The 24,898-nt window shown below is 40.7% G+C and overlaps 1 protein-coding gene across 1 annotated transcript in view; it reads left to right on the top strand.

Moving 5' to 3' along the window:
• Positions 1 to 24,898, top strand: part of COLGALT2 (collagen beta(1-O)galactosyltransferase 2) — a 141,753-nt gene that overhangs the window by 66,405 nt on the left and 50,450 nt on the right. The window contains exons 2-6 of the mRNA XM_032645630.1: positions 400 to 510; positions 2,965 to 3,082; positions 4,846 to 4,980; positions 9,340 to 9,544; positions 15,377 to 15,496. Of these exons, the coding sequence (XP_032501521.1) occupies positions 400 to 510; positions 2,965 to 3,082; positions 4,846 to 4,980; positions 9,340 to 9,544; positions 15,377 to 15,496 (689 nt within the window). The remainder of the gene's footprint in view (positions 1 to 399; positions 511 to 2,964; positions 3,083 to 4,845; positions 4,981 to 9,339; positions 9,545 to 15,376; positions 15,497 to 24,898) is intronic.

Below are 24,898 nucleotides of genomic sequence, written 5' to 3'. Positions count from 1 at the left end.
ATAATTGCTTAAATTGAGGATTGTTGTTATGTAAGTTAAAAGGCAGAGTTTACATCTTGGATAACTAAAAATTAAAACAAACAAGAAACTTTCCAAGAATATTAGTTACCTAACTCTACTTTAATTCATTTTATGTATATACTATTTTAGTACAACCACTTATTGATTCTACTATTGGCCAAGTCCTGCTTAAAGATCTAATGACACAGAGATGGTTTAAAGCAACATCTCTCACTTCAGAAATTCATTGTCTAGTTTGGACCATGAGGGAGTCATTTTCATACACACAATGTCTAGAACTGGCCATTCTCCTTTCAGTTAATCTGGGGTCTTTTGGTTTTCCCCCTCTTTCTTTGGATGACATAATAACTGAAATGTGTTATGCTTTCTTTCATGCAGGGCAGCCACTGATCACAATGTGGATAATACAACAGAAATACTCAGGGAGTGGTTGAAAAATGTCCAGAGAGCCTATCACTATGTGGAGTGGAGGCCTATGGATGAACCTGAGTGAGTAGCAAGAGAACATTTTGTGAACTCATTATTCACCCTTCGCCCCTTAACCAGTCTTCCAGCCGTGTTAGGCTTCCAACCTTGGGGGCACATGTGACTTTCCCTTGTCTTTCATCTCTGTGTCTAGTAAGTTACAAAGGCCTGCCATTTCTTCCTTTGACAAATCTTCATGTCTCTCTTCCTCTTTACTCCTGCAGCTACCGGCCAAGTTCAGGTTCTCATTATTTCTCAAGTAAATTACTACAGCAGCATATATTTTTAAATATTGATATTATTTATTCATACTTGGAGGATAACCCTTTTATCCTTGAGGGAGCATAGTGAAAAGTTTGTATACTTCTGACATACACCTTGCTTCTTCACTCATCATATCTTGGTAATCATTCCAAAGCAATAGTTAAGGAGTGTCTTCCATTATTTTTATGACTGCAGAGTATCATTGTGTGGATGTATCATAATTGTTTAATCAACCTCCTACTGATGGACATTTACGTTATTTCCGGTCTTTACCATAGCAATTTCTTAGTAGCCTCCATCTTCAAATCATTCTCTATACCACACTGTCAAATCAGTCTACCTAAAATACTAGCGATGTGCTGTCATTTCTCTATTAAAAAGACTTCAGTGACTCTCTAGTACCTACAGAATGAAGTTCAAATACCTGATTTATATTTTTAAAAGATTTCATAAATTTAGCATCCCTACGTATACACCAATATTTCCTAAAAGAAAACTGCTTCAAACTGGATGTTGCTACCGGTTAACTGCTACCAAAAGCTGTTGCTAATCATTCCAGTTACAAAGATGTACCTTCTCTCAACACTTGTATTGCTTATGTCCTATATCTTCTTGTTTGACACAACAATAAACTTAACTAACATTCACTATCTGATTCATGCATTTTTTTTCTAAGTATTTTTTTTGTTTCTTTGGCAGGGGCTAAAATATACAAATACTTTATATTTCACTCAGTGCTATGTTCTTGGTGGGCACTAAATTTATACTTGTTGGATGAACAAATAAGTAAATGAGAACATGAATAAATATATTTAAACTTACTACTCTAAATGTTTCCAAGGCTACTACAATTCTAGCTTAAGAAATTGTAGAAATAGGATGAATTGAGCTGCTGAAATTTTGCCCAGGATAAGTCATTTATTGGAAGCCAAATATGTATTATCACAATAAGGAGTGCTATTCCAGAACAAATTTTTGTTCTTCTAGTCTCTCTTTATATAATATTTTTATTATGTGTATGTATGTACGTATCTACATATATCTCTCAAATCTCAGTATATGGTCCATACATGGAGCAAAATTTAACAACCAAGTTTGAACACTGTAAAAAATTTTGAACAATCTTTTGGAGTTCCTTATAATGGAATTTGGCCTAATTAGAGTAGCCCAGAAAGACTCTATGTACCTCTCTTGCATCCTAGTAATTTTCTCCATTGCCGGATTTTGACTAAATATACTGTATGCCAAGGTCATTGTGAGAAATACCAGAGAAGGCGTTTTTGGAGGCAACATATTCAGAAAAACAGAAATTCCACTGATTTTTGTAGAAACAATAATTGAGGAAGACATTCCAGAGACTTCCTGTGCAAAAATAGTTTTATTAATTTTATTTGTATGGTTACGGTCTCATTGTTTTTTGCGGTTTCTCATTCACTGAGGGAAATGTACTGCCAGTGCAGCATTAAGAACTTGAAGTGGTGGCCAGTTTGGGGCCACTGTGACTTTATCAATGACCATACCAGTTGGGAGCTTTCAGAAAGGTTCTTGAGGGTGTGCTAACCCACCTGCCTCCATGGCCGTGGACGAGTCCTGGCCTGGCTGCTTTGTGGATGTTGATAGAGAGCCCAGCATTATGCATCCGCTCCATGATCTCACTCCATCTGGGGCATGTCAACGTGTTAGACTCTATGGAATCGTTTACTGAGACTTGACCATGTAAGGTAAACCTTTGTTTTTCCTGGGAAACTCATATTTTGATGCTGTAACATTTCCAAATGTATTTGATGTCTAAATGTATAAGACTGTGTCTAGGAACATGAGCATTGGGGTTATGCCTGGATTCAAATTCTGACTGTACCCCTTGTTAACTGCATAAGGTTAAGCAAATGGTTTAACCACTCTAACCAAGTTCCTCAGCTCTGCAATGGGGAGAGCGGTAGCACTTACATCACAAGAACTAAGTGAGTTCTAATGAGAACCCACTGAAATACTTCATGTAAAGAGTCATGTGTATGGGAAGCAGCAAATTACTTAATCTCTCCTTGCTCCAGTTTCTTATCGGTAATAATGGAATAATGATAGCCATAACAGTATCGACTTCCTAGGGTTACTGCTGGAAGATTAAATGAATTAGTACATAGTGCCTGGAATATATAGGCACTCAATAATTATTAGCTATTATTATTATTAATATTATTGTTATCATTACTATAGGTCTTATCCTGATGAAATCGGACCAAAGCACTGGCCTGGCTCCCGTTTTGCCCATGTGATGAAACTACGACAGGCAGCCCTTCGAACTGCGAGGGAAAAATGGTCAGACTACATTCTGGTAAAAACAGACGTTTAATTTCTTGACAACTGTTATCTAGAATGTTTCCAAATCAATTGTTGATAATGTAGGACTGTGAGAACAATCAAAACAACCCTTTTTTAGACATCTCCTCCTCAACGTTTTAATAAAGGCACAAGAAAAAATCTGGAGAACTTAATATCGGGATACCTGGATTTCATCTCAGACTCATTCCTGGCATTTTTAGTGAATAAGCAAATAATCTCCTGAATTATTCAATCTCTTTATTGTAGTAGGCATAAGAAACTCTAATACTTTTTAGTTCATAGAGAATGCTATGGGTAAAGCAATATAAAAGGTCTTGAATTTTTAGAAGAGTTTTGGGGATATGAGAAATTGATTACGTAAAAAGAGATTCAAATTAACAGCTCTGAAATGCTATTATTCCCTTTTGCTCCCGAGTGTCTGGGGAATGGTATCTCTTGCTTGGCTTCCTGGTTGCTCCGAATTATGCTGGACTCTCCTGGAGAATTTCTCTCCGTGAAGAGGTTCCATTACTTCCCTCAGAACTTTGAGAGTGGTCCAGAAAAATGCTGGACTTGACAATTAAGAATCAATGTTATCCTTATCCTCCAGGAACCTGTCTCAGTTGGAAAGGACAGCTCCTTAATCGGCAAGAAGCTACAGTCCCTATTCCCTTTGGAAAATTGACACAGGCTTTTCTCCCCCAAAATTTATGGGAACAAAGTTCTTCCTCTGTGGCCCCCAAAATCCATTTAATTCTTTTGGCAAACATTTTCTAGTACAACACTACAAATAACGCCAGTAAAGCAAAGCCAGTGTTGTTTCATTAAACTTATGGACGTCTGTTCTCTGTCACTAGACTCTGATTCCTAAAGGGAATACTGTTGACCTATGTCCATCCTCAGCCTCTCAACCACAACAAAAATCAGCCCAATAGTTTATCACACACATAATTTCAATACAAATAATTTCATAGAAGTTTCAAATTGTGCTGATATTTAACGTTGTATAGCTGTTTAAATGTCATTGAAGTGTACAAGTGCTGAACCACAAAATTTTTGGTGAAGAGATTGACTATCAAAGAATGAAAGCTTCTATTTACTTTGTGTGTTGCAGGGGGGAGATATACATAACATAAAATCTACCATTTTAATTTTTTAAAGTGTACAGTTCCGTGTGATTATTTTATATTGATAGAAACTGTTGCTCTACTGTCGCTGTAAATGAATCAGTGTTAACATGGATTTCTGGTAAGAATGGGAAATAGCTTCGTTGGTTAGCATGGGTTGCTATAACGTACTTTAAACAAAAATTCTCATTGTAACATTAAGATAGCATTTATGGATTGGTTTGAGGCCATTTTGGCTTTACTATAGACAACCTGAATAGGTGTGTTCATTTGTACCTAGAGTGGGCACTCAGCAAGTGTGAATAAGTCCTTAGTTAAGGGCTTGAGAGCCGTTAGTAGCTTATACTTAAACCACTAACCAAGGGTGTAGGTTAGGTCCTCATTGAGTTATGTGCCCAATGATGATACCGATTCATTGCTCGGTGCCTTATACAGAGCTAAACATGTGGAAGTTAGACTAAATGTATTTTGCCTGAATGAAAGCCATCCAGCTGCAAGGGGTTTCCATAAGGAAAACACGGATAACATGGAGAGCTGGTTCCATATGTCATGAGCAAGTTTCCATGATCCTTTGGCAAGTGTTGGGTTACTCTTGTACCCATTACTGAAAAGTACCTTTTCATGCGACGTTATCCTTTTCTTTTCCTAGTTCATAGATGTTGACAACTTCCTGACTAATCCACAGACCCTCAATCTACTGATTGCAGAAAACAAAACCGTTGTGGCCCCCATGCTGGAGTCTCGGGGCCTGTACTCTAATTTCTGGTGCGGAATCACACCTCAGGCAAGTCTTTTGGGTAATGAATTAAGGTTATGAGTTTTAACAAGGAAACCACCTGTCAACAGCCCCATCAATCTTTTTCTCCCTTGAATGAAACATGCCTGTCATTGTGTTATTGGAGCAAGCATTTTTAGGAAAGGAGGTAAATCCAGGTCCAATGCCACAACCCCGTGAGCTCTTCTGTACTGATGACTTACGAAGAAATTATTCTAATGAACTTAGCATTAGAAGCTTTAAATTCACCACCATAGCTTGCTGAAATTTGTACTTTTTTCCTCCCTGGTTCAGAGATTTTCAAAAACGTAAACATTTTTTTTGCTCATCAAAACTAACATAAGAACACTATAAAAAACTGGGAAGAGAAAAACGTTTTTTAAAGAACCATTTTAATCCCTACCACTCTAACATCATAGATGACAGGTTGCATGTTTTTAACTATATCATCAAGTGCCTATAATGCAATTTACTTAACCTTTCTCTTAGTTTAAAAACATTTAAGTTATTTGCAACTTTTTTTTTTTTTTTTTTTTTTTTTTTTTTTTTTTTTAATGCGTTACGCGGGCCTCTCACTGTTGTGGCCTCTCCCGTTGCGGAGGACAGGCTCCGGACGCGCAGGCTCAGCGGCCATGGCTCACGGGCCCAGCCGCTCCGCGGCATGTGGGATCCTCCCAGACCGGGGCACGAACCCGCGTCCCCTGCATCGGCAGGCGGACTCTCAACCACTGCGCCACCAGGGAAGCCCTATTTGCAACTTTTTTTTTTTTTTTTTTCGGTATGCGGGCCTCTCACTGTTGTGGCCTCTCCCGTTGCGGAGCACAGGCTCCGGACGCGCAGGCTCAGCAGCCATGGCTCACAGGCCTAGCTGCTCCGCGGCATGTGGGATCTTCCCGGACTGGGGCACGAACCTGCATCCCCCGCATCGGCAGGCGGACTCTCAACCACTGCGCCACCAGGGGAGCCCTATTTGCAACTTTTAACTATTATAATGACCGTCATAATTAATATAAAATTTTCCATATTTAATATTATTTCTTTGGGACAGCTTCTGAGAGCTGGAATTAGTGAGTCAAAGAGTATTAAATATTTTAATGACCTTTGATATGTTGCCAAAATATTTCCAAAGAGATCTAATAATTAGAACTGCCATGGTAGATGTTTTTACAAAATTTGAGTTAAAAAAAAATTTCAAATTTCCATCATCTCTCTTTTCCATTGTAAAATTTTCGAAGTCTAGAGATCTGTTGCAGTGAATGTTTATGGCTGATTATATTTTTTATTCTTTAGTTAATAAAATAGAGAGGTAAACTGATCAATGTAGTACATATCAATGTAGGATAAAGATTCTTTAAGGGAAAAATTATATGTTAAGTATGTTCTCCTGCTCAAAGAGCTAAATTGTCAGTCCCTCTTTTATATTTGGTTTGGTTTTAGATGAAGAATGAGGCCAGTGGTGTGCTGATAAATATATAATGACTGGTTCTTTGTGGGGGAAAACCCTTGATTGGTAGCATTTACCAGTTTTCATGGTGTAAGGACTTCTACCACGCAAATGTTGTTTAAGCTGAGGGAAAGGTTAAGTAAATCGCAGTACAGTCACTTGATGATATAATTATTACAAATATGCAAAGCTTGCTGTCTATGGTTTTTTTACAATGGTGGGGATTAACGTGATTTTTGCTTTTACAGATTTTAAGCTACCAACGTGTCAACTGACTTGCAAACTTCCTGGCTCTAGCACGCTGCTGGATGTGGCGGTACTCTTTCGTTACAGTTATCTCCCATTGCTCCAAGAGATTTTGAATGCATGTTATCCACATCTCTTTTAGGGACAGATTAAGTTCATATTTATAAAAGCCAATCAGTTCCTTGGGGAGAAGCTGTTATATTAAATTTAAGTTCATACACTCTCAGTTAATAATCTGTAGTGCTTCACATGGCAGAATCACCCTGGGGTGTTTTTAATGAGTTGTACATTGACACCAGCATCAAGAGTGGATTATCTTAGTAACCGCAGCCTCCCAGTTTCTGTTGTCTTATTTGCTTTAATATTAACAGCTCACTTACTCTGCACAGTAAAAGTAAAATCTAAGCAAGTTAGAGGCAATTCTAATTTGTTTCTGTTTCTGGCTCTCTTATCATCCCCAGTGAGACTTCTGCTAGGGCAGGAACAGAAACAGCCGATGACTTCATAAGCTTGAGGCAGACCTTGGTTTCCAGAGCCTTTAAGCACATCCAAAACCAAATGACCTCAGGTTTTTTTTTTTGCGGTACGCGGGCCTCTCACTGTTGTGGCCTCTCCCGTTGTGGAGCACAGACTCAGCAGCCATGGCTCACGGGCCCAGCCGCTCCGTGGCATGTGGGATCTTCCCGGACCGGGGCACGAACCCGTGTCCCCTGCATCGGCAGGCGGACTCTCAACCACTGTGCCACCAGGGAAGCCCTGACCTCAGTTTTATCTGGTCAATGAACCAGAATCATTACCAACAACATTCAGTTTATGTGGAAAAAACGACACATCTATTGCCTCTGCCTGTCTGCAGGAAGCATATTAAGTCTCTTTCTCTCTTTCTTTCCTTCTCTGCTTCCTTCCTCCCTGCCCCCAGGATATTCAGTGATTCATTATCATCATGAATTTTCCAAGCTTCTCATTCTGACAATATTGTCCTAAGTAGTCTAGAACCTTGTATTTGACATGTGTTCTTAGGCAGTCCTCTGAAGAACCAGTTTTCCCTTTGTCCCTTGGAAGAATATTGATAAGTTGAAGGATGTTAAGTGATCCTTAAGTATAAGGCTTATAAAAAAATTGTAGGAATAATAATACTTCATATAATGCATTACAGTTTCCAAAGTATCTTCACAGACCGTATCCCATGTGATCCCTTCTACAGCCCTGTGAGATAGACAAATCAGCTCTTACCCCATTTTTTCAGGAGAAGAAACTTAGGCTCAGAGAGGTTAAGCATGGGCCTTAAGATCAATCAGCTAGATGGTAAAGATGACTCTAAGACGCACATCTTCTATGTCTTAATTTGTGATCCTTCTTCCTGACCACGTGGTCAGTGTGAGCATTAGCTCAGCTAGAACACTAGTTGAGACCCTGAAAGAAATGTCAGAGACGAGGCTGCAGTGCCTAATGTGTGGGTACTGACACCACTGCAGAAAGTGTGACCGTAAGGGAATGTGACTGATTAATGAATATGAGAGAACTTTTGCAACTACTGAGTATTGTGCCCTTCGGAGTGCTGGCCCTGTGAAACTTGACACTCATTCCATGAGCCTGCCGTTGCCTAAAATGTTTTTGGAAATGCCTTTCCAAGCTTCACATGCTTTTAAGTATGTTTTGTCAAGACACATCTTCATCTTCTCTGGAATGGGTTTGAGCTTTGGCAATAGTCAAGTTATAATTGGTGCCACTGGAGTATAAAGCTCCAGTGGTTTCTGCACCCCATGAGGGCTAATAACACTGGAGTTGTCAATTTACTGCTAAGCCTCCAGCATCTAACACAGCCTGGATTACAGTAGGCACTCAGTAGATGTTTGTTGAATGAACAGTTGAGTTTGGAGGGAAAACAAGCTGGGTTGCTCCAAACCAGTGTGTTCAAAAACCACAAAGTAAGCGCATTGGTTGTCCTGTGTGCTTGCCCAGAGGGAACTTTCAAAAGGGGAATCCCGCCAAAAGTGTGGAAGCTCCACCAGGATAGTGAATAAGTAATTGCATTGAAAAAAGACCCCATTTATATGTTTAAGTACTGCACGTTTAGTTAAAAATATCAGCCAATGTAATGTAGTCATTTTAATAATAGCCAATATTTATTGATGCTTTCTTGGTGCTAGGTACTGCTCTAAGCACTTTTCAGGTTTACCTTCCTTAATTGTTACAGACAACCCCATGGAGTAGATAGCGCCATCATTCCTATTTTACAGATGAGGAAATAGGCACAGCAAGGTTGAGTAACCTGACCAATACCTACAGACAGTAAGTAGCTGAGGTGTGATTTAACCTCAGACAGCCAGATTCCAGAACATGTGTTCTTAACTGCTCTGCTCGACCACCTCTGATAACTCATGTCATATTCAATCATTAGTCAACTCAAAGTATACTTTTATGAAACTATTAAATCAAGAGATATGCTGAAGCCAAAATTATCTCTGGTAACAGGACACTTTTAGTATTGTTTTATATGTAAATAGCATTTCCTGAGCTCAGCTGGAAATTCTTAGGCCAAGATAAGAAGAGAGAAGGTGACTTTGCTTGGGGACTTGTACTTAACCGGTGATGACTTAGGAGTCAGCCTAAGAGAAGATTGGGAAAGAGGAAGCTCTCAGATCAGTGAACATAACCCAGCCATTTGTTCCTTACAGGGCTTCTATAAACGGACCCCAGACTATCTTCAGATTAGAGAATGGAAGAGGTTGGGCTGTTTTCCGGTCCCCATGGTCCACTCCACATTCCTAATTGACCTCAGGAAGGAAGCCTCTGACAAGCTGATGTTCTACCCCCCTCACCAGGACTACACCTGGACCTTTGATGACATCATCGTCTTTGCCTTCTCCAGCAGGCAAGCAGGTACTTGTTTGTATGTGGTTTGTACTGCCACCATGGAAACATTGCAAATAACCAGCTCCTTTGTTTTGTGCATTTTATTAAAAAAAACACTCTTAATAAGGAAATAGTTTTCCTATTCAAGTAGTGTTAGAGGCAATTAATTGTCTGCAGTAACCATACCAGCACCCTCTGTGTTGCTGTCCCTGTGAGCACCAATGACCAAGAGCCAGGACTGGTCCCTACCCAAGAATCCACTCTCTTTTAAAAAAAAAAAAAAGGTGGTGGTTGCCGTGGGCCTGTGATTCGTTCTTTATGGTGCTATTGCATTGCTTTGTTCAATATAGGAGTCCTTTACTTAATTAGAAAACTGTGACAGAGGGCCAAAAGTACACTGGGGAAGACCCAGGCTTAAAAAATGGAAGTTTATTTCTTCTCAAAAAAAAAAATCAGAGCTAGTACCGTGGCTCTGTTCCACAAAGTTTTCAGAGACCCAGGCTCCTTCTCTGTTGCTTCTCCACCTTCCATGAGGTATTGTCCTTAATCCTATGATCCAACATTTCTCATCAGTGTAGATGCATTTCAGCTGTTGAGTGAAAACCATAGAGGGGAGGGCACTCTCCGGCCCTTTAAGGGTACCATCCAGGAGTTGAACACATCACTGCCATGCATAGCCCATTAGCCAGACTTAGGACATAGGACAACACCTAGCTCAGAATGTTGGGAGGCTCAAAATGTTGTCTTTATTCTATGCAGTCTAGAGCCCCAATTCTCTCTCTGGGAGGAGAAAACAAATTTGGGGAGGTAACCAGCAGTCTCTGCCACAGTCCCCCTGGAAGGAAAGGCAAAACCAGACTTCACTCCTTCATGAACCATTGTAGACTTTTAGAGGACGACAAGTCAGTAAGAAAGTAGGTTATTACTCTTGTGTCCCTTGCACATGCAGTCAGGGAGGATATAATTCACTAAAGTGGTTCAACATGAAGATACACAGCATTCCTAAAGCAAGGCTTTCTTCTCAGGATCATTCAGACCTTCCTGACAGAGGCCAGGTCCCATTATCAATGAGCCAGAAATGTGCCACTTAACCACTAGCAAAAGTGAGTTTAGAAACCGGGCAGATGGTGTATAAATTCATGTGGCTGTATAGTCAGGGTGGATAAGATCATGTACAGACCCCAGGCAGTGGAGGCAGGTTCCTGGCAGCTGCGAATATTAATAAAATTCAAGCTACAGCTCACTCATCAGGCCATCCTAGAAGCCTTAGGTATCCCACTTATCAGTTGTAGATTTGGTAGGAATGAGAATATTTGGTGGAAATGTGGGAAGCTGATTATTTTTTCCCTTGGCAGCTAGAACCATTTAGACCCTTTGGCCAGGTGTAGACATGTTTTAGGTCTGTGTCAGGGCAAAAGCAAGGTTGTCATACTCATGTGGATTGGAAGTTTTCATGAAGGTCCTTGTGTCAGCGTTAATGGTAACTGCTTCTTTCCACTTGGTCTGTGATCGGCTCTGATTTCTCCAGGATGGGAAGCAGACTCAGGGCCTTCCCAGTCCTTCAACTTGTGCCAGTCCTTTTGCTTAAGAGCTTGAAGTAAAGATGCTCCAAGAAATTGAGCTATTAACAATTACAATAATGATCTTTGCATAACAAAGGCCTCCTTGATAGACATTGCACAAGGCATTATTGTGACCCAGTCACTAAATTATTATGATAACAGTTTTTAAAACCAAGAATTGGATTTGGGGCTGAAAGAATGACATGAGCTAGATAAGAATTTTTCAGCTATGCCCCTTCCTTGGCCTGTTCACTTTGACTTCATTCTTTATTGGTCAGATTCCCATAGGCCTACCCAGGACATTGAAAGCAGGTGCAGAGGCCCAGAGCTGTTTGATGATTCTGCTGGGAGGAGAGAGGCAGAAAAACAAGGAGAGAGGGTCAGTCCTGTAGGCTTTCCTGCTGTGCCTAGCATTGTGTTAGGCTCTGTGACAGTGGGGGAGATAAGATCTTTACATGTGGAAACAAATAATAGTTATGAAGCAGTGAAAGCTGAGGGGTCAGATCAGTGGTACAAACTGTGAATAGGGCAGGAGTCAAGATAGGAAAGAATGACTGTCATTTGGGGGAATGAAAGAGCTTTCCTGACAGTCGTGTGGCTCTAAAATAGCACTTTTCCTCAGCTTGAAGTATTTTTAGAAGAGACTTGAATGAGCCTGGAGTTCTGTGCAGCCCATGGAGTGTTTCTAAGCTCTTTCCCTCTTAGGTTCAAAGCAAAGCACTTCCTTTCTCTCTTGAAAGAGTCTTGATGAAAGATGATTTATATTCTTTTGTTCTCACTCTTATAAAGCTCCCTAGCTATGGATCATCCATTGGAGTATCTTTTTTTTTTTTTTTTTTTTTTTGGTGTGTTGCGTCTTTGTTGCTGCACGCGGGCTTTCTCTAGTTGTGGCGAGCGGGGGCTACTCTTCATTGTGGTGCGCAGACTTCTTACTGCGGTGGCTTCTCTTGTTGCAGAGCATGGGCTTTAGACGTGCAGGCTTCAGTAGTTGTGGTGCATGGGCTCAGTAGTTGTGGCTCGCAGAATGTAGAGTGCAGGCTCAATAGTTGTGGCACCTGGGCTTAGTTGATCCGCAGCACGTGGGATCTTCCCAGACCAGGGCTCGAACCTGTGTCTCCTGCATTGGCAGGATTCTTAACCACGGCACCACCGGGGAAGTCCCATGGAGTATCCTTTTTTAAATGTCCAGAAGGAAATAGAGGGTCCACATGTCCCAGGTAGGACCATCTAAGCACAAACCTCGACCCTTAATCTTTCACCTCCAACTCCAGGCATTGCCACATGTGGGTGAGGAGTGACAGGGGCAATCCAAGGGTGCTGGAGTGCTGGGGCGTGCCTGCCCATCCAGCCCAAGAGGAGAGCACAGGGGTCATGGACAAGTCTCCGTGGCTCTAATGAAGCCAGGGCTGGGAGTTCACCTCCCGCTGTGGCCAGTGATCTGGGCTGTGTGTCACGGCCACAGTAACCATCTCTGGCACCAGCCAGTCATCCTCCACATGTCTGCCGTGAGTCAAAAGAGGCAAGAGATGTGGGTGACGGGCAGGCAGAGCTTCCTCCTGCATGTCACGGGGAGTGCTTGAAAGTGCCTCCCATGCACGGGGATGGCAATCCAGAGTGTTTACTGGTTTTGAGACTCGGTTTCCAAATCCTGGGTGGGTAGAGAGATACTTGACGTTGGCTCTTTAGGGGCAGACGTTTGGCACTAATGGTTCTTTAGCGACAGAGGTGTGACCTTGGGCAAATCACAGCTTCTCAAACTCTGAGCTTCCATCACCAAGGATAAAGGTAAGTAGATCAATCTTGCAATGTTAGGGTACTAAGTGAGTGCAAGGAAATGTTTGCTATCTTCATAAAAGAAGTACAGGCCATCAATCTTGATGGTAGATCAATCTTGCAATGTTAAGGTACTAAGTGAGTGCAAGGAAATGTTTGCTATCTTCATAAAAGAAGTACAGGCCTTCAAGGTATAGTATCCTTCACCATTCTTTTTCAAAAAGAAAATTGTTTGCCCCAGAAGTAGCTTTCACTGAGTGCCAAGTTCCTTCATAGATTTTATCTAATTACCAACACATTTTCTATTAAATTTTTAATATTTTTATCCAATTATCCAGGTAGATAGTTGAATCAATTCGAATAGTCCCCCACAGTTTATTATAAAATCAGAAGTCCACTGGGTGTCACCTCCCTGTACCATTTCCTTCTTTTAGAAGACAAGCACTTTTAACTCTTCTAGATGATGGTACAAGTATAATAGTCACATCCATGTTTCTAAGTAGCATGTTTTTAATACTGCTTCTTGATTTTCTGGTTTTGCTTCAGGAAAATACCTGTTGACTCACTAGTGAAGGAGAGGAGTTAGTCCTCTCCCCTCCCTCTGCCATGTTCACGCAAACGCATTCTTCCCGTCACCCTGTCCTCTTGATGTAGTTATGTGGTACTTTAAGAAAGAGCCATGGTCAGTGTTTTTGCTCTTATAATCATGTGAACCTAATTCCATTTATGGACTATGGCTAGTTTTCCTTTCATATCTGACTTAACAATTGCCTTTTATATTTGCTTAGTTTTATTATTACTAACGCCATCCAAAACTAATCCCTGACTGTCTAAAACTCCTCTTAGAATGGTCAGATTTAGCAGATGTTCTTTGTGTGTGTGTGTAAAGATGTCTGTCCTGGAGCCTCCTGTTGTTCTCTAACGTGAGAGGTGCCACAGCTGCGGAGCTGCAACTCCCTCCTCTTCTCTTCTGTATTGATTCTCCTGTTCACTATGTCCTGCGTATTCCTTGTTTTTTGGGTTTTTTTGTAATCCTCCCCCTCTTCCTTTCCTCCCCCTGCCCCTCTTTCTTCTCCTTCTTCTTCCACATCATCCAGTCACTGTCTGAGGAAGTGTGATGGCAAGTAAATATGACCTTGCACGTCTGAAAATGCCTTTCTTCTCCCCTCACACTTGATGGATAGCTTGGCTAGGTCTCACCTCCCCTTTTTCCTGAAGCTTTGGAAAATTGAATGGTAAAATTATTTACCTAATTAGGGTAGAGAGGCAACCTAAACATTAAATCATTTCCCTTCTGTTTCCTGAATTCATCACGACTTTGCAAGAGGGTCCGTTTGGATTTGAAGTTTCTCAGAAGCATTCATGTCGGCAAACAGTAGGGCTAGTGAGTCCTGTTGGTGAAGGCAAGAGAAGTGACAGTGCTTGCTGGACCAGCCCTGGTGGGAGCCGGGTTCAGTAAAGGGGAGGATAAGAGCTCTTTTCTTTGTTCGTTCTTCTCTGTTAATGCCACAAGACAGCTCCACCTGATTTGGCAGGGGATGCAGCTGACTGGAGGAAATTTCATCTGCACAAAATAGAGAAGTCGCTATGCAGGTAATTCTCTGTCTGCAAAGCATAGGTGATTATAGAAATTAACAGATCAGAAGCTTGGACACATGGACCAGTGCTTGGCAGACTCATCCTTTTACCTAAGCAGTCTTTTCGTTAGTCAGGACTGTCAGTTGCTGGATCTCTCTGAGACCCTCTTGATTCCAATATTCATACATACCTGGTTGAACACAGGTGCTATATATAACTCTTGGAGTTAGCCAGCTGGGGCTGTGAAGATGGGTTTTGAAAACAAGAGGGCTGTGCTATGTCTCTGGTATTGTCATACTGAAAGCTCTTAACAGGACTTGAAATGCAGACTTTCTTTTGTCCCTTTCTGACTCTTTTATAGAAGTTTCATGTCTGTTGGTTGACTCCAAATCCATGCGTGCTAAGAGAAGAAATCAAACCATGGAGAATCATGGAAAATTTTAAGTTTCCTTTGTTTTTTATTTTTTGTTCTACATATGCTTAGAGTTAGCTTTAATAATCTGTCAGCCTTACAGGATTTTCCTGTTTGCTTTCATATCAAATGTGGCTTTTATTCCTCATTTTCTCTTTATTTCCTGTAGGTGGATTACAGTGTTCCATTCTGTTCTCTGGAGTGGGAATTCCTTGCCTCCTTTTTGATCCCGTCATGCCTTTAGTGTTCATTTCAGGCCACAAGGATGCTTTCTCTTCAGAGAGAAAAAAAAATCAATTTCCTCTGAGCTGAAGAATGGCCCAGGGTTTTTATTTGCCCCAAATTCTGGTTACACTTTCTTAATAAAGGAGCATTTTTGAGGTCTACACAACCTGCCCGGAACAACTACTTGTTCAATTTCAGTGCCCAACTCAGCTTTGGCCACAGCCTAGTCTCTTTTTTCTTAGTTGTCACTGTAGAACTAAGAAGTGAATTTTCTGATTGGCCAGTTTTGTCCCTCTCTTGTGTCCTCAGGCATCCAGATGCACCTCTGCAACAGAGAGCACTACGGCTACCTGCCCATCCCCCTGAAGTCCCATCAGACCCTACAGGAGGACATTGAGAACCTCATCCATGTGCAGATAGAAGCAATGAGTGAGTGACCCAGGGGCCTGGTAGTGGCTCATGTTCCGTTGCCACTGTGAACATACCAGCCACTTTTTCCCTCTCCCAGGACTGGAATCTCACAGCCGTCAGTCAGCCAAGGCTGAAACATAGTTGTTCATTTGTTCATTCATTCTCAAACTTTTCCTGTGTGAAATATGAATATGACAAAGTCTTTGCCTTCAGGGAGCTTCCCTTCCACGTGGAGAGCTGGGTACACAGTAAATACATTTCACACAGTGTCCTAAGGGCTATAATGGTATTTTGTCTATGGATTTAAAATCTAACTTTGTTGCTTTCTAATTATATGACTTTGGGCAAGTAATCTAACCTCCTTAGTTGTGAAATGAAGATAAAACATCTAGGGTTTGGGGGCAAATTCCCCATGATATATGTAAAAAGTATACTAGCAAAAACAATAATTATGACTTCAACTTAGTAATAGCTTATGGTGTAACAGATACCATACTAAACATGTTTTGTACTTTGTCTCATTAATCCTTACAACAACTCAATGAAAGGTTTTATTATTGCTCATATTAAAGATGAAGAAATTGGGATGTAGAGAGTTTAAGTATCTTGCTGTAGATCATTCTGCTAAATAAATGATACATTGGGATTTGAACCAACCTTGCTATCTCCAAAGCTCAGATTCTTAAACACTGTATCATATTGCCTCTGGGTCTGGCATGATGTCAGAACTGGTAAATGCTCAATGATCAGGGACTACACTAATTATTATGTGTAACGAGCAGTGGTATCCAAAGGAGAAAGTAACAAAAGCACTCTGCCTAAGGGAAGATGCTGGAAATGGCTACCCAAAGGAGGGAATATTTGCACTGAATTTTCATGCAGTATCTGAGAAACTCTGTTATTCATCACTAGAGCATAGGATGTGTGTATGTTGACAGTCGGGGTGATTGGGAAGGCACAATGGGAAGCAGGGCTGGAAGGTAGGCAGGAGCCCAGTTAGAAGGACCTCTAATGTATAAGAAGATGTTTGGACTTTTCCTGAAGGGAAGGGAGATTTAAAAGAGATTTTAGCAGCGAAATGTCAGGTTGAAAGGTTGAAATGTCGGGATTTAGAAAGGTCACTCGTGGTAAGAGAAACATGGCTGGAGCAGCATGGGGCAGTGGGTGCTGGTCTTAGGTCAGAGGTGAAGAGACCGTTTTGGACATTACATGGTAAACTAGGCGAAAGATGGTGAGGATCTGAGCTAGGGCAGGAGCAGTGGGAATGGAGATAAACTTATGACATAGACTTGAAAGGACTTAACCAAGAATTTGTGGATGAACAAAAGGGAGGCAGAGGAAACCTTGTAAGTTCTGACTTGAATGTCTGGAATGACTGTAGGAATTTTAAACGCATGTAGATTAAAGGAGACATTTGCAAAGAAAAATCATGAGTTCATTTTTAGACCCATTGAGTTGCTTGTGAATATCTATTTCCTGCTTCTCACCTCCAGACAATACATTCCTTGTTCATGTTAGTCTCAAGACATAGCCCATTCCCTGCCACCTAGTAGGCACCCAATAAGTATTTGTTGAATGAATGAATGAGTTGCCCAGTGGATAGATGGAGAGATGAATCTGAAACTTAAGTTCTATCAAGTCTAAAGATGTTGAGTTGGGATTCATCAACAAGATAATGTGATATCACAGAATTTTAAGAAAACAGGAGCATGAGATATGGAAGGAAGTTCAAGTAAGATAAGGACTGAAAAAGGGTCCAGTGGGTTTTCTTCAGCTAATTTCCATAACAAGAATGGTTTCAGAAAAGGCTGACTCAGAATTTAAAGTGTTTGAGAAGTAATTAAAAAGCAAGGACATAGAGAGAAAGCAGAATTTTTTCTTTTAAGAAACATGGTTAGGACCAGAAGGTAAGACAATAATAATTATAAAGATTCATCAGAAGAGTCCTTTAAACAGCAAGCTCTCCTACTGTTTTTACACAGGATTGTGTTTGCAAAACATCAGTCGGCCCAGTATACCAGGGACGTATTGGTGGTGATGAGCAAAGCATATCTGTAGACTATACCTGGGATGGAGAGCAAAGCACCCCTGACGTTACAGCCTCTGTTGCTGACGCACATGATAGTTTGCAAGCCATTTGGTCTTTCCTGGTCTCAATGTCCCTGAGTTTGAAAACAGAAGCAAGAGATCACTACTATTCTCTATGAGTACAGAGAATAATAGAGATAACGGAGAAATAATAGAGTATTAATGGTAGTATTAATACTCTATTACTAATAGAGTAGAGTAATAGAGTATTCTCGGGGGGAATGAGGATTGAATAATCAGCTGGTTCACTGGGATAGTATGTCTAGGGCCAGCCCTTAGGAATTTATTTTGTGAATTTCTTTAATCCATAGTGTCTCTGCCTCTTCTCTATGTTGTAGACCCAGAGGCCAAGGGCAGTATCTTACTGCCTTCTATCCCAACCACCTAGCACAGTGCCTGACATATAATTGGTAACAAACAAATATTTGTTGAATGCATGACCAGACAAGTGAATGAAAGAATGAGCAAATGAATAAAAACTGTGTTGCAAAGAACATGCAACAGGAAGCCAGAATAATGGACTTGAACCCAGGCTCTATCATGTAAGAAGGGAGACTCAGCCTCTCAGAGCTTTAGTTCCTTTATCTGTGGAGTGAGGATAATAACACTGACTTTGCTGGGTTGAGAGGAGCAAATAAAAGAATATACATCAACTCCATAAAACAAAGAGGTGTTGCTATTATTAGGGCTCCATTTAATGCTTGGTAATGTGTGTCTCCTTATCATCCCCATGCCATAGCTTTCAATCTTGACTCCAAGTAAATGTCCACCCAGAGAGGCTGACCAGAGCCTTGCCTTCTCTTCTTTTCCCCCACAGAACTGAGAGCATAGAAAGTTCCCTGTACACAGAAACACACACACTGTCAAAATCAATTTTAATGATTACAAATATGTACAACACTATGCTAGGCAGGTAGATTTCATTTGGGAAGAACCTGTAATTTATAGCTGTCATTATTGATCCCCCGTACACTCCAACTCTAGTGAGAGGCACTTTATATATGGCGTTTTATTTAATTCTTGTATTTACCTTCTCTAGTTATAATTTTGTTAAAATTTTAGATCCTGAATTTTAAAAGATAGAGCATAATTGGGATAATAAAACAATTGGAAAATAAACCTTTGAGGGTAATAATGCAGAAACACACACTGAAGGCCTATGTAGGATTAAGAAGAGGCTGGTGATGATGAAATCATAGCTGTCAAGTGTCCTCAGGAAAGGTGAACTAGATGCTAAACGCACTAGTTCATCTGGAACCCAATGGGCAGTTAATAAATGGCTGCTAATAGACTGTACAACTGAAGCATTAGAAGAGGCATAAAATTTATGTACAAACACCGAATGCCTACCTACAATGTATGAGTCACTCTATGAGGGTACTGGGGATTCACAACATTTTACAACCAATTCTGTTTTGGGTGTTTATATTTAACTAGGGAGACAGGACAGACATTTTAAAAAGACCCCAATGATGCAGTATATTGCTTTGTGAAAGGAGCAGTTATAAGGGCAGTAGGAATTTGGAGTAAGGAGAGATTGCTGTGGGCTGGTGTGATCTAGGAGAGCCTGACAGTTCTTAAGCTGGGCTTTGATAGAAGTGTGGAGTTTAAACAAAGGGAGTGTTATGGTGAGGGCACTATACGTAGAGGAAACAGACTGAACAAAGGCATTGTTCAAAAAGCATTCACACCCTGGAAGAGAGTAGGCTTTAAACAGTAGAAGGCAATAAAGTTTGAGTGTTGGAGTGGTTTAATCGTTATGATTCTTGAATGCTCAGCTAAAGTACAATGCCCATTCTAAAAGCAGTAAGGATGCGAGGAAGGCTTTAGAAGAGAGCATCAGGCTATAAGTATTTATTAAACACATACTATGTTCCATGGATCGTTCATATGCTGGGGATGCAGCAGTCAACAAAACCAGCAGAAGCTCTGCCATCAAGGAATTTATATTCCAACACAGAGAAATATACAATATATCAAGGAAGTAGCCACACGAATGTTTGGGAGAAGAGTGTTTCAAGCAGAAAGAACAGCACATGCACAGGCTGTTAGGAAACAGGCTGGGGTACTCCAGGAACAACAGGCCAGTGTGCTTGGCACGTACAGAATGAGAAGTTGAGTAGGAGACGGGGTTATGGTGGAAGAACTGTCCAGATCCTGCAGAGCCACAATAAGGAATTTGAACTTTATTCTTTGGGTAACAGGATTCTATGTGGGTGGTGCAGGGAGAGTGGCATGATGTGATTTAGGTAAATCACTCAGGCTGGGGTGTGGATACTAGAGTGTAAAGGGACCAGTACATCTTTCCTGGTGAGAGATGATGGTGGTTGGAATGCAAACTGTAGTAGGAAGGTGATGAGAAGCAGGTGGATTTGGGATATATTTTGGGGGTAGAGCCAACAGGACATACTGAGACCTGGATGCAGCCCATGAAGGAAAGAAAGGAATCAATAATGACTCCAGGATTTTGGCTTAGTATACCATTTAGCGAAATGGGAATGGCTTTACAGGAAAAGACTTAGGGAGGGAAGTTGTGGTCATATAAGCTTAAGATAACTTTAGACATCTAAATTGAAAGCTTAGGAGATACCTGGATATATGAATCGGGAGTTCAGGGAAGAGACTCCAGTTGGAAACAGACATTTGAGAGTCATCAGCATTAAAAGGATATTTCAAGCCATGGAACAGTGTGAACTTGTTTTGTAGGAGAACGTAGAAAAGAAGAGGAGAGAGTGGAGGACAGATCCCTGGAGGACACAAACAGGCAGAAAGCTGGAAGGAAAAATTAAGAAGTGTTTCAAAAAGGAACCAGATGCTGTTGAGAAGTGAAGTCAAATGAGGATACAGAACTGATCACTGGTTCTCTCAAGGTAGAGATCTGTGATGACCTTGATAAGAACCACGTCAGTGCAAATGATTGGAATAAAGCCCACTGGAGTGGGCTGAAGAGAGGGCCATGGGGAGATGAGAAAGTGGACTCTTGTTGGCACGGGAATAGAGAAGTAGGGTAGTGGCTGTAAGAGAGTGACAAATCAAGGGAGAGGTTGTTTTGCTTTGTCTTTTATGCTGTTTGTGGGGTTTTTTAGGTAGGGTTTTAGCATGTTAGTATGCTGATGAGAAAAATCCAAAATATAGGGAGAAGTTAATGATGTAGCAAAAAGATAATTTAAGATCCTTGAGAAAACAAGTTCTAGATAGAACAGGGATGCTATCTCAGATGGGAAGGCAGAATGCGTAAGCAGAGATGCAGCTGGGTTTGTAGACTTGAGGTGGAAGGAAAAGGTAGGTCTAGTTTGGCTTTAAACATTTTCTCTATGACATATATAGTCCAGTCAACAGCGCAAGAGAGATGTTGAAGATTCCAGGAGAGAGAACAAGACATAAAATAGACCTCTCAGGGAATGGGAAAATAAATTTACTAGGGAAGTACAGTTGCGTCATTTGGCAGTATCGAGTGCCAATTTGACATCTGTGGCTATAATTTTGAAGTGACTCAGTAAACGCAGTTGTGTGAATTTCTTTCATAGTGTTCTTCTTGGTGCTAAGAGGACAGTCAGGTTTAACTAGGATTGGGCTTTTGCCAAGCAAGATCAGTAGAGGGAATCAAGGGTCTTACAAGGGATGAACCATGAAATCTAGGTTGGGTACTGATGAGAGTGAGAACAAGAAGGGTGTGATGGATGCAGACATGGTAGTGGGTCACTGAAAGAATGATTGTTGGTTCTAGATTGTTGGTTGTTGGATGGATCACCATGTGGATGCTGAGGTTTGTAAGAACGATGGCAGGGACACTGAAACTGTGAGCCAGAGGTTGGAGTCATCAGTGGCTGAGGGAACATGATTAGGAGGTACAGAGTGCTAAAATATGCTTCAAAGAAGCCAGTTTTTGAAGGATGAAAGAGAAACCGTTTGCAGTGAGCTGGGGGACATGAGAAAAATCAGCGTTCACTCTGACAGCTGAAAGGGAGGCAGTGTCCTCAAAGGAAAGCCAAGTTTTAGTCAAAACAAAAAGGCAAAGAGACATTAAGAAAAAGTGAAGGGACTGAAAATATCAGGGAGTTTATGAATTTCAGACTGGAGTTTCTGAGATCAGAGAAGAGTTTGGGCTGGGTGGAGATGGGGTATAACAACAATGGCTAACACTTTTTTTTTTTTAACATCTTTATTGGAGTATAATTGCTTTACAATGGTGTGTTAGTTTCTGCTATGTAACAAAGTGAATCAGCTATACATATACATATATCCCCATATCTCCTTCCTCTTGCATCTCCCTCCCACCCTCCTTATCCCACCCCCCATCTAGGTGGTCACAAAGCACCGAGCTGATCTCCCTGTGCTATGCAGCTGCTTCCCAGTAGCTATCTATTTTACATTTGGTAGTGTATATATGCCCATGCCATTCTCTCACTTCGTCCCAGCTTACCCTTCTCCCTCCCCGTGTCCTCAAGTCCATTCTGTACGTCTGCGTTTTTATTCCTGTCTGGCCCCTAGGTTCTTCAGAACCTTTTTTTTTTTACTTCACTCGGTATGACAGTTTCTAGGTCCATCCACCTCACTGCAAATAACTCAATTCCATTTCTTTTTATGGTTGAGTAGTATTCCATTGTATATATGTGCCACATCTTCTTTATCCATTCATCTGTCGATGGACACTTAGGTTGCTTCCATGTCCTGGCTACTGTAAATAGAGCTGCAATGAACATTGTGGTACATGACTTTTTTTTTTTTTTTTTTTTTTTTGTGGTACACGGGCCTCTCACTGTTGTGACCTCTCCTGTTGCGGAGCACAGGCTCCAGACGCGCAGGCTCAGCGGCCATGGCTCACGGACCTAGCCGCTTCACGGCATGTGGGATCTTCCTGGACCAGGGCACGAACCCGTGTCCCCTGCATCGGCAGGTGGACTCTCAACCACTGCACCACCAGGGAAGCCCCCGACTGTTTGAATTAATGTTTTCTCAGGGTATATGCAGAGTAGTGGGATTGCTGAGTCATGTGGTAGTTCTATTTTTAGTTTTTTAAGGAATCTCCATACTGTTCTCCTTAGTGGCTGTATCAATTTAAATTCCCACCAACAGTGCAAGAGGGTTCCCTTTTCTCCATACCCTCTCCAGCATTTATTGTTTGTAGATTTTTTGATGATGGCCATTCTGACCACTGTGAGGTGATACCTCATTGGAGTTTTGAGTTTCATTTCTCTAATGATCAGTGATGTTGAGCATCCTTTCATGTGTTTGTTGGCAATCTGTATATCTTCTTTGGAGAAATGTGTATTTAGGTCTTCTGCCCATTTTTGGACTGGTTTGTTTGTTTTTTAATATTGAGCTGCATGAGCTGCTTGTATATTTTGGAGATTAATCCTTTGTCAGTTGCTTCATTTGCAAATATATTCTCCCATTCTGAGGGTTGTCTTTTCATCTTGTTGGGTTTCCTTTGCTATGCAAAAGCTTTTAGTTTCATTTTGTCCCACTTGTTTATTTTTGTTTTTATTTCCATTTGTCTAGGAGGTGGGTCAAAAAGGATCTTACTGTGATTTATGTCATGGAGTGTTCTTCCTATGTTTTCCTCTAAGAGTTTTATAGTGTCTGGCCTTACATTTAGGTCTTTAATCCATTTTGAGTTTATTTTTGTGTATGGTGTTAGGGAATGTTCTAATTTCATTCTTTTACATGTAGCTGTCCAGTTTTCCCAGCACCACTTATTGAAGAGGCTATCTTTTCTCCATTGTATATTCTTGCCTCCTTTATCAAAAATAAGGTGACCATATGTGAATTGGTTTATCTCTAGGTTTTCTATCCTGTTCCATTGATCTATATTTCTGTGTTTGTGCGAGTACCATACTGTCTTGATTACTGTAGCTTTGTAGTGTAGTCTGAAATCAGGGAGCCTGATTCCTCCAGCTCTGTTTTTCTTTCTCAAGATTGCTTTGGCTATTCAGGGTCTTTTGTGTTTCCATACAAAGTGAAATTTTTTGTTCTAGTTCTGTGAAAAATGCCATTGGTAGTTTGATAGAGATTGCACTGAATCTGTAGATTGCTTTGGGTAGTATAGTCATTTTCACAATGTTGATTCTTCCAATCCAAGAACGCAGTATATCTCTCCATCTGTTTGTATCATCTTCAATTTCCTTCATCAGTGTCTTTTAGTTTTGTGCATACAGGTATTTTGTCTCCTTAGGTAGGTTTATACCTAGGTATTTTATTCTTTTTGTTGCAGTGGTAAATGGGAGTGTTTTCTTAATTTCTCTTTCAGACTTTTCATCATTAGTGTATAGGAATGCAAGAGATTTCTGTGCATTAATTTTGTATCCTGCTACTTTACCAAATTCATTGATTTTCTCTTGTGGTTTTCTGGTAGCATCTTTAGGATTCTGTATGTATAGCATCATGTCATCTGCAAACAGTGACAGTTTTACTTATTCTTTTCCGATTTGGAAATCTTTTATTTCTTTTTGCTGTGGCTAAAACTTCCAAAACTATGTTGAATAATAATGGTGAAAGTGGGCAACCTTGTCTTGTTCCTGATCTTAGTGGAAATGGTTTCAGTTTTTCACCATTGAGAATGATGTTGGCTGTGGGTTTGTCATATATGGCTTTATTATGTTGAGGCAAGTTCCCTCTATGCCTACTTTCTGCAGGTTTTTTTTTTATCATAAATGGGTGTTGAATTTTGTCAAAAGCTTTTTCTGCATCTATTTAGATGATCATATGGTTTTTCTCCTTAAATTTGTTAATAGGGTTTATCACATTGATTGATTTGAGTATATTGAAGAATCCTTGCATTCCTGGGATAAACCCCACTTGATCATGGTGTATGATCCTTTTAATGTGCTGTTGGATTCTGTTTGCTAGTATTTTGTTGAGGATTTTTGCATCTATGTTCATCAGTGATATCGGCCTGTAGTTTTCTTTCTTTGTCTGGTTTTGGTTTCAGGGTGATGGTGGCTTTGTACAATGAGTTTGGGAGTGTTCCTCCCTCTGCTATATTTTGGAAGAGTTTGAGAAGGATGGGTGTTAGCTCTTCTCTAAATGTGTGATAGAATTCACCTGTGAAGCCATCTGGTCCTGGGCTTTTGTTCGTTGGAAGATTTTTAATCACAGTCTGAATTTCAGTGCTTGTGATTGGTCTGTTTATATTTTCTGTTCCTTCTTGGTTCAGTCTTGGAAGGTTGTGCTTTTCTAAGAATTTGTCCATTTCTTCCAGGTTGTCCATTTCATTGGCATAGAGTTGCCTATAGTAATCTCTTATGATCCTTTGTATTTCTGCAGTGTCAGTTGTTACTTCTCCTTTTTCATTTCTAATTCTATTGATTTGTTGAATCAAAGTCTTCTCCT

Source organism: Phocoena sinus, chromosome 1 (genome assembly GCF_008692025.1).
Source record: "Phocoena sinus isolate mPhoSin1 chromosome 1, mPhoSin1.pri, whole genome shotgun sequence".
NCBI lineage: Eukaryota > Metazoa > Chordata > Mammalia > Artiodactyla > Phocoenidae > Phocoena > Phocoena sinus.
Note: the sequence above shows the minus strand (reverse complement) of the source record. Positions and strands in the feature narration are given on the sequence as shown.